Source organism: Amphibalanus amphitrite, unplaced genomic scaffold (assembly GCF_019059575.1).
Source record: "Amphibalanus amphitrite isolate SeventyFive unplaced genomic scaffold, NRLGWU_Aamphi_draft 001481F_arrow, whole genome shotgun sequence".
Classification (NCBI taxonomy): Eukaryota; Metazoa; Arthropoda; class Thecostraca; order Balanomorpha; family Balanidae; genus Amphibalanus; species Amphibalanus amphitrite.
The window spans coordinates 65,390-80,264 of NW_024882974.1; the positions used below are offsets into that span (position 1 = coordinate 65,390).

Consider the following 14,875-nt stretch of genomic DNA (forward strand, 5'->3'; position numbering starts at 1 on the left):
GATCAGCCTAACTATTTATGCATAAGATTTGATGCTGAATCAGTCTGTACCTATGCCATCTACGCTGCTAGGTCTGAGTGCAGAGTAACAACAGACTATCGTGACCCTCACGGGGCGGACCGGGCGGGGGCGGGCACGGATGCTGGTACACAGCGCCCCTTCCCCCGGCCTCTATCACGACGGCTCAGTAAGCCCACGCCCGAGCCGGTAATGACAGACCGAGGGTCTGTTGTGCCGCTCGCAACACGCCATGCCGCCGCAGCACGCACAGTGGAGGCTCGGCTCGCGGTCACAGCTCACAGCTCTGGCGGCGTGACGTGACGCGGTCCCGGTCGTGATTTAGCTACATCCCATGGTGCAGTCCTTGCAGGGATAACGCCCCCACTACTGAAATCCGGCCCACGATGTGGTCGTCTACTCTTCAATCCGCCATGCCTTCCGTTTTCCCGTCCACAGCGGACTTCAGCTCGAGGTCATGTCATCCACAGTCGCCATGCCACCATCACGTGACGGGGAACACTATGTGTTCTCACTGGTTGGGCGCGGCTGCAGCCCCCCTGCACCCCCCCCCCGGGTACGCCCTCTTTTGTCAGTTCCTATCCAGAATATTTCAGTCCTGGACTCGTAACGTACACATCCGGTGATTGTGTTCGCCAAAATTCATCTGGTCATGCGGTGCTCTCGTATTTTTACGAAAAGCGAGGGCGGACCATCCGACGAATATGAGAGAGGGAGGATGACATAGTGCTGCTGGTTGACAGAATAATGTTGGGCGGGTTAAAATGATGGTCGAAATGGCGATACTAATGCAGCGTTGTGTGATGAATGCGACTCTAGCATTCACCTATCTATTCGTGAGAGGAGTTTTGAAATTTCATTCAGATTATATTCTCTGGATAGGGCGAATCACTTGACTTCATGCTTGCTATAAACTTATCCATAACTCAAAGAATAAATTGTCTTTGATTTTGGCCAGTTCCGCGGACCAAATACTGAATCGGTTAACAGAGAAAACCTGATTTAGCATTTCACCTAGCTCTAAACACGTTCAGGGCAGTATCTAAACACAACAGGCCCAAAAGCAGCCAATCCCTACCTTCCAGCGCTATACGTGATACAATGAGCCGTGCTCAAACTTTGTCCATCGAAACTACTGAGCTGCATACGTGCCGAGCGCTGAGGGACTGTGAGTTATACCGAGGCACGCTCGAATTCCTATATTGCGGCGTAATAATGATCACACGAGCTTCTTATACAGGGTAAACGCATTACGCACGTTCTCTTTCTATTTCATAACTGTTCAAAAGAACAGAAAATCCGTGCATGGAGTTATTGTCAGTGCAAGAATAGATCACGATCCAAAACACGAAACTATGATTTTGTACAATGGATCAATCACCATCACGAACTATCACGACCTTTGCACGCAATACGCACACCTACACACACATTGCAAGTGCCAGAACAGTCACAGCAGATCGACACGCAGAGTGGGTGTCCCCGAACACGTCAACTTTGTCCCTGAACCACACAAATCCACCAACACCTAACATCCCTCCATTACCCTGGCACGGAGGGGGCGCCGAGGCATGCAGCGCAGTGGCACACAATGTAGCCCCGCCCTCTCTCCCGTGGCTGTTGAACAGCGCAGGCGGCCAATCTGTGCACAGCGGTGTGCACAATGGTGTGCAGTGGGTGTGCACTGTGCACGGTGCACTGTGCACGACACCGGGTGGCACCGCTCTGTGACAATGGGTGAAGCCGGCCCGGGTGATAGAAATGGGAAGAGGAACAAGCGCACAAGCTCAGTGAGATGAAACACGACATACAATATACGAAAATATAGAAACGCGCAAAGCAAAATATACGAATATCGATTCACAAGGGTGAAGTATTTCAACCTTTGAAAGTTGCCCAGCTGAAAACACGTCCTTCATGAGCCCGCCATGAATCCGAATAAGCTAAAAACGCCTGAGTCGGATTACTTGCTCCACTGCCACTCGTTCCTACAGCCACCTCAGCGAGTTATGAACATGTGTTCCTGACGAGCCATGAGACGAGGGGCTGGCTCGATTCCCACCACGCTAGGCGGCCATTACTGCGGTCAAATTCGATCCGTTTATACCCTCCCGCAGAGGCCGGGCAGAGTGCGGCGCGTGCGCCCAGATGGGAGGAGGTTCTCGGTCTTCTCATGGAAGCTGTGGTCGCCTTTCACTACCGCGATGAGAGCGGAAGAATGGTTAGGAGCAGGACGCTCGTTGCGTGCTTTGTTTGTGGCTGCATCGGTGTGCCATGGGCGTATCCTGGCTGATTGTCGTGAGAAGATAGCCAACGCCACGGCGGTACCGCTTGAGTAGTGCCGAAAATAGGACACAGGAAGGGGAACGGAGCCAGTGAAGAAGGCATTGGGAAAATGAATTCATACCACACCAAGGACAGATACCACACCAAACTAGCAGCCCATTTCCCGGTCAAAAGTCGGGCAAGTCACGAGCTGTGATGCTGAACAAACGCGTGTACCCTGCACAGGTCGCCAGCAATGTGCATTTGACCTTTGCTCCGTGCTATTTTTGGGGACCATTGAAACCGCGTGGGACGAGCGGCACTAGCGCGAATGTTCATCGACTCCAGCGCCGACGTTCGTTGACTAGGTAAAGCTTGGACGTCCGTCAACCTCCTAACCCATGTCCGAGCATGTTGTGACGTCGGACGGTCGCGTGGCTTTCCACTGAGTGTGTGTGCAGCCGGCGTGGCCAGCACCGGCCACAGGCTTTCTCCGTTCGTCACGCGCGTTGCGCGCCATTCAAACGCTTCGGTGTCGGCCATTGTAGTGACGAGTTGCGTTTCACAATACCAGCGCAGATGAATTTACCGAGTTGGAGCGGTTTACTTCATCGCGCGGTAACTCACCGCCTTTCTCTCAGAGAAAGATGCAATGTGAATGCGTATTGCTTTATACAATATTCAACAATGACGCTGTCAGCATCTATGCATGCTCAGATGCATACCACCAGCATTGCTTTAACCCGCGAGTTGCTGGGGGGGGGGGGCGTTAAACGCCCCCACTTTTTTCGCCGGGCCATAGCATAAAAACGGCGCGCCGCAGGCGCGCCAAATTTTGGGTACCTGTAGGCAATTGATTGAAGTTTATTGTGACAAAGTTTCAAAAAAATCGGTCGGAAAATTTTTGAGATATCGAGGTTTTAGTGACGTCATGATTTCTGACTTTTCGACCACAAACGGCATATGTTCAAAAAATCATATAAAATCACAGAATAGACATACAGACATGCCGTAAACGCCATTAGACTGCCAATACCATGATCAATCAAATGGCTATCTTCGATTATTGATTATCGTTCCGCATTTTCCAAAATCTTGAACTGAATCTTGGCAATTTTTCGTGACTTCTTCACGACCATGATACATGAATTTCTTAAATTGAACTTTTTGAGCCAAACACGTACACATATGATAAAATGAATGTCACCATCGTGTTCTACGCCCCAAATTACCTATAAAACATGTGTCACAGACTGCGAATATCAGTTTTGATTTTCGGGGATATGTGCCTACCCGGTTGACCTGACCTTGACCCTGACCTATGCTTGAATGACCCCTATATGAAGCTGACACTCTTGTAGGCCTTATAAGATGGATTGTGCACCGTTTTGACAGAGTTTATGGCGAGAGGCGCCCATTGCGAAGTCCTGAACTCCATGTTACTGAAAGCCCGATTTCAGGTGTTTGACCTGACCTTGACCCGACCTGTGACCTCAAAATTCAACTTTAAAGTACTCATCTGAAGCGTCTCGTCGCGTTCTTTCGTTTGCCGCCTCGTGCGTTTCGCTGCGCCTATTGGTTCTCGAGTTATCGGCTGGGGGCGTTTAACGCCCCCCCCCCCCCCAGCAAACGGTGGGTGGCGAAATACCCCAGCAACTGCCGGGTTAATTTAGAGGGAAATAGTGAATCAGGTGAGCTTTCTACTTTGGTCGGACAAAGCCAGTGTGGCATCGCTTATGTAAGAAAAGCACATGATATGCTGTTTTCATAAGAATCAGCTTGACACCGTTCAAACATGCCAACACGGTTCCCAGCCCTACCAACATGCTACCATCGGCACTTCGAACGCCACCACCATCGTCTTCACTATTGCCCTCATCACTACTACGCTTTCGCCGTCTCTAGGACAGGACAAAAGGGGTCGTTGGGGACGCGTCCTCACGCGGTGGCCCGAAGGACCAGCGCGGCGCGGCGCGGCGGTGTGGAGCAGCGGTGGGGTGGAAAATTGCGTGGACGCGGCCGCCGGTGCCGCTGGAGCGCGCTATTGACTGTGCAGTCGCCGGGTAAGTGTGACGCCTATTGATCGAGTGACCACGGGCCGTGGAACACCCATCGGCGTGGGTACGGACCACCAGCTATACGGGGACCGTGGGCAGGGGCCGGACGCGCCGCCGCCACGACTGATCACTGGCCACCACTCATCGCCAGCTAATGGGAAATGATGGCCGGTACAAATCGAATGGAGACGCCCGGGACTGGGCAGCGTCAATACACCTGCCTGCTCAGCTGGTTATCGCCTCGATTGAGGAGGGCCGACACGGTATTGTTCATGACTACTAGGGAGTTGATGGGCGGTATACTGCTGAAAGGACCCACAGGATCGGTTCGACGATTGGTTAAGTTCGAGTTGATTATAGTTACGACTGTTTAATTCACCTCATTGGAACCAAATAAAATTCGGCCTAATGGAATATGCCACAAAGAGGTTTTCAATAGTGCTTCCATTTCTTAAAATGGCTGTCGACTAAAGATCTTCTCTTATATGAGCAGTTCATGACAGTGCTATGCAACAAATTCAATATTAAATACACTGAAGTCGACACATCTCTAGAATATCTTGTTCAAAAACGATCCAGCTCGCCATCCTAATATTTGAATTTGGTCCTGCTGGTGATACGAATAGCACATATGACATGTTGCATCCTTCCACGTAAGTAAAAATGCAATACATAAGCAAGCATTATTTTATTTCACCAAATTTGACTCAAATTTCTACAAGAGAAATGTAATATCAGAGCATACCACCATAACATGTGCCACACTTTGGTAAAAACAGACGTGTAATACGAGACTCATCAATGCCGGAACAGAGCACATCAACTGTCTCATATCTCAGTATGTATACGAACCGAACATCTGCTTTTAAGGTGTATATTGCTGTTTAGTGCTTACGGCATTGTTATAACCTTGTAACAGAAAGTCTCATAATGACACTAAACCTGGCGACAAATGAATGAGGCCCCAGATCTCTTCCCTTGACACCTTTGCGGGAGATTCATCAAAGGAAGGCTTTGTTTGTGGCGACCAGACCTCGACGCCACTTCTGATAGAGGTGTGTACGGTACCATCCACTGTCCGCGATGAACAAAAGGACTCACAATAATGAAAACAGCCCTCATTATCTGGGCTCTATGCAGCTCGCAATTAGTACACGTTCGTTATGCATAGTTTTTCCATTCCTGCCTGTTCCATTTTGTCCCGTCCTGTTCTGTCTCGTCCCATCCTGTAAGCACCGTATACCATCCCCTGCCACCGTACACCACTTCAACTTGTCCACTGCCTGGTTCTGTCCTGTTTAACTTCACCCTACCCAATCCTTTGTGTGTCGTCCCACTCCGTATTCCCAAATTACCACACACCATCCTATTTCGTTTTTCCTTACATCCCGTTCTCTACCGTTCCGTCTGGGACTCAAGTCCTGTCCTCTTCTGCCGTGTCCCATCTCGTCTATCTGGGCGCGATCCGTCGTTATTGACAGGGCAGGATACCATCATCGACCCGAGACCCACCCGGCCCGTCCAATCCCGCTGCCGACAACTAATGAGCATCTCATAAACAGAGGACCAATAGACCAACTAATAGGATGATATAATAAGCTTACGGGCGCCATCGCCCTTAGTCGTACAGACGGTGGCCGGACGACGCGGCCCGCCCGTATGGAGATTATGTTTGGAAGGACAACGAAGGAGATTGATAGAAGCCTCGAGGCAAAGATGAGCCGGGATGGAGACGGTTCCCGGGGGAGAGTAGAGGAAAAAATATGAATCACATGCTGCTTTATGTAGGCAGAGAGGTGTTGTGAGAGAACATGGCCACTGGCCAGGGTCGTGATTCTCAGACTACCTTTTAGAAAGTCAAATTATAAATATAACGCAAGTTAATTCATGATTGAGTAGTAATTCATCACGATTGAGTAAAGTAGTGAGTAGCTAGTACGGTCTTTATCGAAAGCATCACAGCTGCCCTTTGGTCATTGGAAGTGCCTCGTCTTTCCCATTTCAATCTACCTTTCAATTTTCAACAATCACAAGTGAGTCAAGGCATCCGGTAGTGAATAAATCAAAATCATTATCACCTACCCACTGTCAAACAATACAAGTGGCACGCGTCTATCCTTCCACAGCCTTCTGTCCCATGACACCCACAATTAACCCACAAAGACCCCATCGAACCGGTGATGGATTGACCCTCACGCCCGCACCCATTGACCCCGCGCCCTTCCCACCCCATCATCCAAGCACCGTCCGTTTTTGCTCGATTCTGAGCCCTTCCAGGTGACTAAGGACTACCGTGCCGGTGGCTCGCCAAATCCCGCTCGGATCGCAGTGTACCGTGTGTGCAAACAAAGGGCCTCGGAACGGCGAGCTGCGACACAGGGCGTGACCTTATCGTCCGAATCCAGCTCGGCGGGGCGCTGTTGGTTTTGTGGGAGGCGCTTAGGGGCACAGTGGTTGGGACCGGAAGCGGGGACGTTCACACTGCCCTGTAGTTCGGCCGTCATCTGGTGATGTGGGGGGGGGGGGTGGAGGTCACCTAAAATAAGTACCAGACGGACCCATATGTGCCTACTGCCTGATTGACCCCAGGTCACGGTAGCCAAGTAGACAAAAAGTGTTTTCCGTTCTGTGTTGTCGCTCGATATAACCAGTGATATGTTGGACCATCCTCAGTGTGTTCTATTGACAGTCAACGCCAGCAGAAAATACCCTATTGTGCGATGCACAATACGACAGCTCCTCACCAAAGCACACATTGAAACTGAGCTTCAACAACTAGCACAGACTACTTACACAACGGGGTCTGTTCAGTCGGGCAGCAAAGTGCCAGCCAGCCCACGGTGACGCCCACCTTCAGTCACAGGCCGACACCGTGTGACGACCGTTACACGCAGAGCCGCGTGACGCGTGACACGACCCGCCAGAGGTGTACGACACGACCCGCACACAATGTACGACCCGCACACGGTGTACGACACGGCCCGCACACGGTGTACGACACGGCCAATTAGCAAGGCCGAACAAGCAGTGAATGTCCGTGGGCTTAGGCCAACAGAGGGTGGCCAAAGGCCAGGTGTTTGACTTCCCGGCGTCTGGACTCAGCTGAACGGCTCGGAAACGGATGGAGACGTCCGCTGGACGTGGTCGGGTTGGGTAAACTAGCTCTCTTTCCGTGAGTAATTAGTGTTTTGAGGAGGCAATGGGCAGGCAGGATATGAAAGCGTGCATGGGAGGAAATGAGGTGGAACAAATTACCTTAGTAAGGTTTTTGTGAGTAGCTCACTGATGTTTGAATTTAACGTAGAACATTTTCGGAGAGTTAGAGCACAATAAATACCTGAAGCTTTTTACACTTCTATAAAAGAACTTCTACCCGTATCATGCCTTTTAAGGAGAGTAGCCAGATCTTGGCGGCAATCAGCTAGCTGAGGAGCTGAATATCTACCGGACACCAAAAAGAACTAACCACCAAACCACCTAATCAGCCAAGCCGAAACAGTTGGTAAGTTAACTAGCCAACAAATACCAGCCTTTCACCTTTCGCCTGCCTGTCAACCAGCCTGTCGTTTAGTGCGTCCTCCCGTCCACCGCTATAACGTGTGCCGGTCCATCCATCCACCGTCCGTCCGTCCGTCCGCCCGTCCGTCCGTCAGTGACTGTACGGTCCGTCCGTCCGTCTGTCCGTCCGTCCACGGCGCACCGGTCCGCCGGTCCGCTGGCCGGCCGTGGCGGCCTCTGCCCCGCTCCAGGTGACCGGAAGTCGGCGGCCAGAGGGGCGCCTCACGGTAATCGGTGTCCCCACGCCGGTACTGCGGCGCGCCGCTCACGCCGCAGTGCGCCGTTTCCGGCGCATTGCCGCGCCGGAAACAGGTGCAGCCGAGCGGCGCGGTGGCACACGCCCGCGCCGAACCTCGCCGCAGCGCGCCGCTGCTCGTCAAGCCGCGCCGGACCGACCGAGGCGCGCCCGAGGAGCTCATCGGACACGGACAGCGCGGAGGTCACCGCGCCGCGCCGCCCCGGCCAGCCACGAGCAGCTGCAGCCGGCCGTCGTCACGGCGTCACGGCGCCGAGCGTCACGGCCGGCCGGTCGGCGTGACGAGACAGTACCTCCAGCCGGCGGAACCGGCACCGCGCCGGCCGCCGCTCGAGTCGTTATGAGACACCTGCCTGCTGGCCGGGAAGGCGGAAACGTGCCCTATCGGCCGTCGGAGCGCGGTGGGTGCTGACTGCTGAGTGCTGATACTGCAGCGCCGAGAGCTGAGACCGTGCGGACGGCAACGCCCGGCGAAGCCAAGCTCGGCGCCGCTGAAAACACGACTGTCCCTAGGCGGAGCGCTGGAATAGGCGTGGGTTCCACTCAGCTGAGACTGTTCTTTTACCGAGTTCCTACCAGAGCACCAGGTGAGTTGGTTTATATCAGCTCCGAGGGGCGGCGCCGCCCGGTCGTCGCTATCCTCTCGGCGGTATGGGTTCAAGGTGACAGGAAAACGAGACCTCACGGCTAGCCCCACCTCCGCCGAGCCGAGTAGTACTTTCCCCGTCGGCCTGGTTACACACACGGCGCGGAGAGGCCGACTGCCGGCCCGCCCGGGCCAGATCCCAGTCTGCAGGAACTGTCAGTGACAGCTGAGCTGACAGAGACCACGAGTCCCACTGACAGGCCGCGCGGTGGTCAATTCCGGGTGACAGCCCGCTGACATATCGGTGAACTCGGCCCGTAAACGTTACAAGCCGAGGCAAGAGAGCTCCCCACAGCGCGCCGGCTGTCAGAGAGGTCCTCAGCGTGCCTCGGCGCACACAGCACGTGCAGCGTGCGGCTGAAGGAATGTGAGGAAAGTGGCTGTTGACTCGGCCCGGCCCCTATTCCTCGCACGGGTGCCGACCAACTGATTGGAGCCATACCAGGAAAATGTTTGGAGTGGCAGCGGCGGAGAGAGAGATGGAGACCGAGGCCGAGACGGAGACGGAGACGGAGACGGAGACGGAGACATGGGGAAAGGGACGAAGGCTGATAGGTGCGGAGAAGGACACCAAGACAAAGAGAGTGGCGGAAGAATGGGGACGACAAATGTGTGCAAGATATATAGTAGTGAAGACAAAACTATGGAGACAGCTGTCAGAGCTAGAGATGTCGAGTATATGATTAGGAAAAAGGACTTACATGGGTCCTTCGGGAAGGTTTCACACTGCACATTTCACTTCCCCTACCTCTACTCTGACCGTTTTGTTTTTAAATATAATTTCGCTAGCGGCATGTGATACACTACAGCACTGCATAAAGTGTTAGCTGATGCAGCAAGTGTCTAAATAAACGGACACAGCAACAAATTGCTGCTTACGTTGTTGACGATGATGCTCCCTTAACCCTCGCCGGCCGAGGGGGGGGCGGGTGCCGCCCCCCCCCCCATAGGGTTTTTTCGCGATAGCTCCGAACACGCTGGCGATAGAGAGCTGAAACTTGGCATACCTGACCTTTGATCCAAGCCGGATCTTTTGACACCAACCGCATTTTTGGGTCAGGTCAGGTCACTGACCTATGACGTCATAAGTGAACCTCTGCACGGTCTTCAGATGTCGCAACTTCGCAACGCCCTCACTGCCAGAGGAGATGTCACAGGGAAATGAAACTTTCAGGATCTAGTATCCATTATGAGTCCCACAACTTGTATATCTCGGATTTTTCCTAAAGGTCATATGAGGTCAGGTCATTTTCGTGACCTCACCATAATAAGTCAATGGGGAAAAATGAAAACTGCTATTCTGGCGCCGGGAACGATCTCCAACTATCTCAAGCACACAGAATCGTGATTTGATGCACTCCTTGCAAGGTTAGATGCGTCACTTTTGCAATGTTGACCTTGCGTGACGTCATTTATGACGTCATCAAGGTCATATTAGTTTTTCGTCAATAACTCTTGATCAAATTGAGCTAGCGAGTCGGGAAAGCCACCAATGGACTCTGGAAGACCTGCCGAATCGAATGATATGCGACTTGACCTCTTTCGACCAACTTCGTGACCTGGGGGTGCTGACCTGACCTTGACCTGAGGTCAACACCCCAAGTTGACCTGACCCGGACAAAAAGTATATCATTCGACGCGCCTGAGCGAGACGAACACGATGCTGCCAAAATCGGCGCTCTGCGGCCGTTTTTTGCGAAGTTATTCACCAAAAACTGAACCGTACCCTGGGGCACTTGACCTGACCTCAGAGGTCACCGGTTGACCTAGGACCTTAAAATCGGGTACCAATCTCTGCGTCTCGTAACGGCGCACACGCTCGTTTTTTCCGCGACGCGCTAGCTCCACCAGGGGCGAAACGGCGAGGGGGGGTCGTACCCGCCCCCCCCCCCTCGGCCGGCGCGTATGTAGAAAACCAATAGGTCCGGCGAGGGTTAATTATGCGTTGCATACCTAAAAAAACGCACTCCTGCCTGGCATTTAAACACGACTTATGCCTCAAGGCTGCGCGTCTGTTATCAGCAGTGCTTCCACGGTAGCCAGAAATAATTCGTCTTCCATAACCCACGACCCAATTGCAAATACGAAGAACAGCACACAAGTCCTTGTGTCGACACCTAGTAATGACGAAAATGTGCTATTTGCTGCATGAACTAGTATGCATTTGCCGCCTAGTATGTACTTTGGCTCTAAATAAAATAGCACTCTGGATGGGGCATGGATGGTCTCTGTGATACACCTATGCAATTCCAGTTGAGTTACATAATACACTTTTCTTCGACGTTTTGTCACATGTGTGGTGTTTGATAATCATCAGCATTACCAAGTTATAACAAATACTGGATGTTGCATAGCTCCTACGATATTTGTACTTGACATAAATGATCAATTGACGGCAGTCAAACCAAAATACTAGGTACTTCCCAATTGTGGCTTTTAGTAGCCGTTCATGTGGCGCTCATGCAATTCGCTGAGGAAGTGGCAATAAAGACCACGAAACTATCCGGTAAGGGCCGAGTTATAGTGGTCTTCATGTTGGGTAAATCAATGCAAGCATAACGTAAAACCGACATTTTTAAGCCTGTACATGCTGCTTTTTAATATTTTGGGTTAAATAACGTTTTTCTTTATCAAATAAATATAAATACGAAAAATGACATATTTGAACAGGTGGATGGCTTTTGAATGACGAAAAATATAGCTAGGCAGGCAGTAGATAACTAACTAACACGAGTGAAATTTGAAGGTTCTAATGAAAGACTGAAAACAATCATCATTTTTTGCCCCATTAGCTCGTGGATAAACCAGAGAGAAGCAGGAAACACTCAAGGGAGACTTAGAAGTGAGGACAGATTCCGTATCACTCGATAACGACCTATGTCCAAAATAGCTAACGCCATCTCGCTGAAGACAGTGAAATAACCGGCATATTTTACCAGGAACGACCTTTTCTGAAGGCCAATAAATGCCCGACTGATGTAGTCAGACATCTCACGTAAGAATAGGCCGAACTTTTCTCACGCAACCAACCGTGGTCGCCTACCCTTACAGACCATTCCCATCACACTCAGCCGGCACGCCGTTTATGATCCTGCTGATGGTCATGTCACCTAACTCTCCGAAACCTCTAACTTCATCACCTACCCATAGCTTGACGAGCTCTACCAGTAAAGTAAAGCAAGCATATGTACGCTGGGCTACGATAAAGACGTACCGGATTCTGTAACACAGGCGTGGCTCATGCCTCATGGTGACGTCGACTCGCCTTGTCGCCATTTGACACGAGCAAACCGGCTGACGTCACAAACCTAGGAGTGTCACACAAAGCGAGCAGCTAGCGAATCTTTGTTTTCACTTCTCCGGCCCACAAACACCGCCATACCACTCCCCATGCAGTTTGTATCCTCTTCGCCCTCTGGCGGATCGTTTAGCGCCTTCAATTTTGACCAAAATGTACGATAGCACGTAGAGCAGCCCCTCCTGATCCTCGCCTATGGATGACGTCATAGGCTGAGTGGTCGGGCAAACTTCCGGCCATTACACCGGTGGCGGCAGCGGCACCGGGCGGCGGCGGCGGCGGCGGCGGCGGCGGCGGCGGCGAGCCGAGCGGGGTCCCGAAAACTGGACAGGCCGCGCGCTGGAAGTGGGACTCCAAGAGGTTCTGAAGGGACCACTAGAAAGTGTATAGCGTGTGAGTCGATGCATTGATGATGTATGGGAAAGAGGCTGAAGGAATTTAGTTGAGAATTGAAGATGGGTGATAGTCCATACGACAAAGTGAAGACTGGAAGACGAACATATGTGCATACTTAGATGTGGAACGGACGGATAACGTACGGACGACGTACGGACAGAGTCAGGGCGACGTATAGGTACTTGCTTTTATACGGACGGTGAATGGTGACCAGCTTCTCCCTTGAAAGGACGGTATGACGCACTCGAGAAGAGCCTCAACCAGCAGCGGCATGAGTAAGCGGACCGGGGTTCCCCGTTTACCTGAGCAGTTTCGCCCACAGACTATCTATGCATCACTCAGCAATGGAGAGCGATGACTCGGCGGAGCACCTGAGAATGCATGCATTATGATCGTACTCGTGAGAAGCAAGCGATCTTCCTGGCATGCGTCGCATTTGCTTTTCAAGCAGTTTCAACTAAGGCATGGTGCGCTATCAAATCTTCCAGTACAGTACAGCGATGAAACTGTGTCATCCATTCTTCCACTGCAATTAACTATATGCCGTTGTCTCCTTTTCCCGCCCACTGGAGGGTGGATCCTCTTTTGTTCCTCTTTCAGCCATTCTACAGTTCATTAATGGTCCACGCATGAACCAAACAAAGCGCATAATAACAGTTGGCACACATGACTCGGGCCACTGCTTATGCTAAATGCCTTTGTTTAGCCTGATGTTGGTCATGCATGATAAAACCAGAGACAAATATTCATGCAAGAGCATGGTGTCCAAGTTCAGCAATCAGCTATATGTTCAATGTTCATCACTCCCAGCACGGGCAGCCACGAGCGGAGGTGCCGTTACACAACACTCTGCGTCACGACGGATCGTGTAACGTTCCCATCGCTGTAGTGAGCAAAACGGGCGAGCGGGCCGGGCTCCCCGCTCCACCCAACTACCCCCACTCGCAGAGCTGCCCCGAAACTCTCACGTGCCCACAGAACGACCACGAAGTCACACATATGTCTGTCGACAGGGTGGAGGCGACGGGTCAACGGGTCCACGTGACTCTCCGCCGTTTGTACGAGTCCCTTTGTCCGCTTTGAACGGCACTGGCCAATGTGTCGCAGAGCATATGATTTTCCAGTATGAACGTACAACTGCCGGCCATGCGGTATGGCGCCTCAGGCGCCTTTAGCGCTCCGTAACAACTTTCGTGCGTGCTTGCAGAACATTCCCGTGAGTGCGTATACCTAACCGACGTATGCGTTGCGGAAAGCGAGCGACGTGTGATATACGGAGCACAGCTTCACAAAAGACGCAGGTGTTACGAGCTGAACCCTCCCGCTGTCTACTCCGGAACAGCCCAGTGACCACGGTGGTAATAACCCAGTTTCCCGGCATACAGCGCCGCTCCGCACGGCTCTAATTCGGAGGTCCGCCGCGCGCTGGGAGCTTTTTACCGGTCGGCCAGCACCGGAAACAGCTCACAACTGGAGCGAAATCGAGCGCGGGAGCGCGCGAGCGCCAGCGACCGCCCCGCAGCGTTCGCGTTGCGCCGCGACCAGCGAGCCGCTCTCCGGGGCGCGTCTCAGGATGCGGGTTTCGGTGGCCATGGTATTGGAGGTTGATCAGCGATCGTCCCCCACGACTGGCATTGTTGGGTGGCTGGCGGTCGAAAGCTGACACGCCGGAGGAAACCAAAGACCGGGCAAACAGCTGAGTCCGTATCCGTGGGCTGGGGAAGGGGAGGAAGGGGAGAGCTCAGACCGAGCCTGCTGGGCTGGAAACGTAGGTGGAGTTTAGAAGGTTAGCTGGAGAGGTTGTGGCGGAAGTTTGGACTGGTTGGCACGTATGAGGATAATGAACAATGAACAGGAAGTAAACCTGGGAAAGAACCGGCAGGTAGATACATACCCCACGCTGGTGGGACATTGTGATTCGGTTACCTGGCGAGACCCAGGTGGTCACCAAGCCGTGTGTAGACGACCGATAACACCCACAGGAAATCCCTATACGCTGACACATCACCTAACACCGTCACACAGACCGACAGAAGCTCTCACACAGCTCTGTACTCACCTCCTCCTCGCCGTTCTGAGTGTTGACCGAGTCCATGCTCTGGCTGAGACACACTGTTGTGTCCATGATGAGGTGTGTGGCAGCGGAAACCCTGCGGGACGCGCGGCGCGGGCGACTGTCACGGCAGCACTGGGGGCGGGCGGTGCGGGTGGCCGGGCGCTGCGACGCGGTGTGCCGCCGCCGCCGCCGCCGCCACTCCACCTCAGCACACCTAGCGGCGAGGGCTGGTGTGGATCCGGCTGTACCGCCGCCGGGAGTGAGGGGGGTGGGAAGGGGTGACGGGGCAGGGCCGCGGGAGGTCAGTGGACGGAGGACGAGGTTG

At 52.8% G+C, this 14,875-nt stretch overlaps 1 protein-coding gene across 2 annotated transcripts in view; it reads right to left on the minus strand.

Annotated features, from left to right (window-relative positions):
* Positions 1-14,726, minus strand: part of LOC122373346 (protein couch potato-like) — a 37,271-nt gene extending 22,545 nt beyond the window's left edge. Inside the window, exon 1 of one of the 2 annotated variants that reach the window (XM_043351312.1) lies at positions 14,554-14,726. In XM_043351312.1, coding sequence (XP_043207247.1) covers positions 14,554-14,619 — 66 coding nt within the window. In that variant the 5' untranslated portion in view covers positions 14,620-14,726. The remainder of the gene's footprint in view (positions 1-14,553) is intronic. The other variant, XM_043351311.1, reaches the window with a different exon arrangement.
* Between the last annotated feature and the right edge of the window lie 149 nt (positions 14,727-14,875).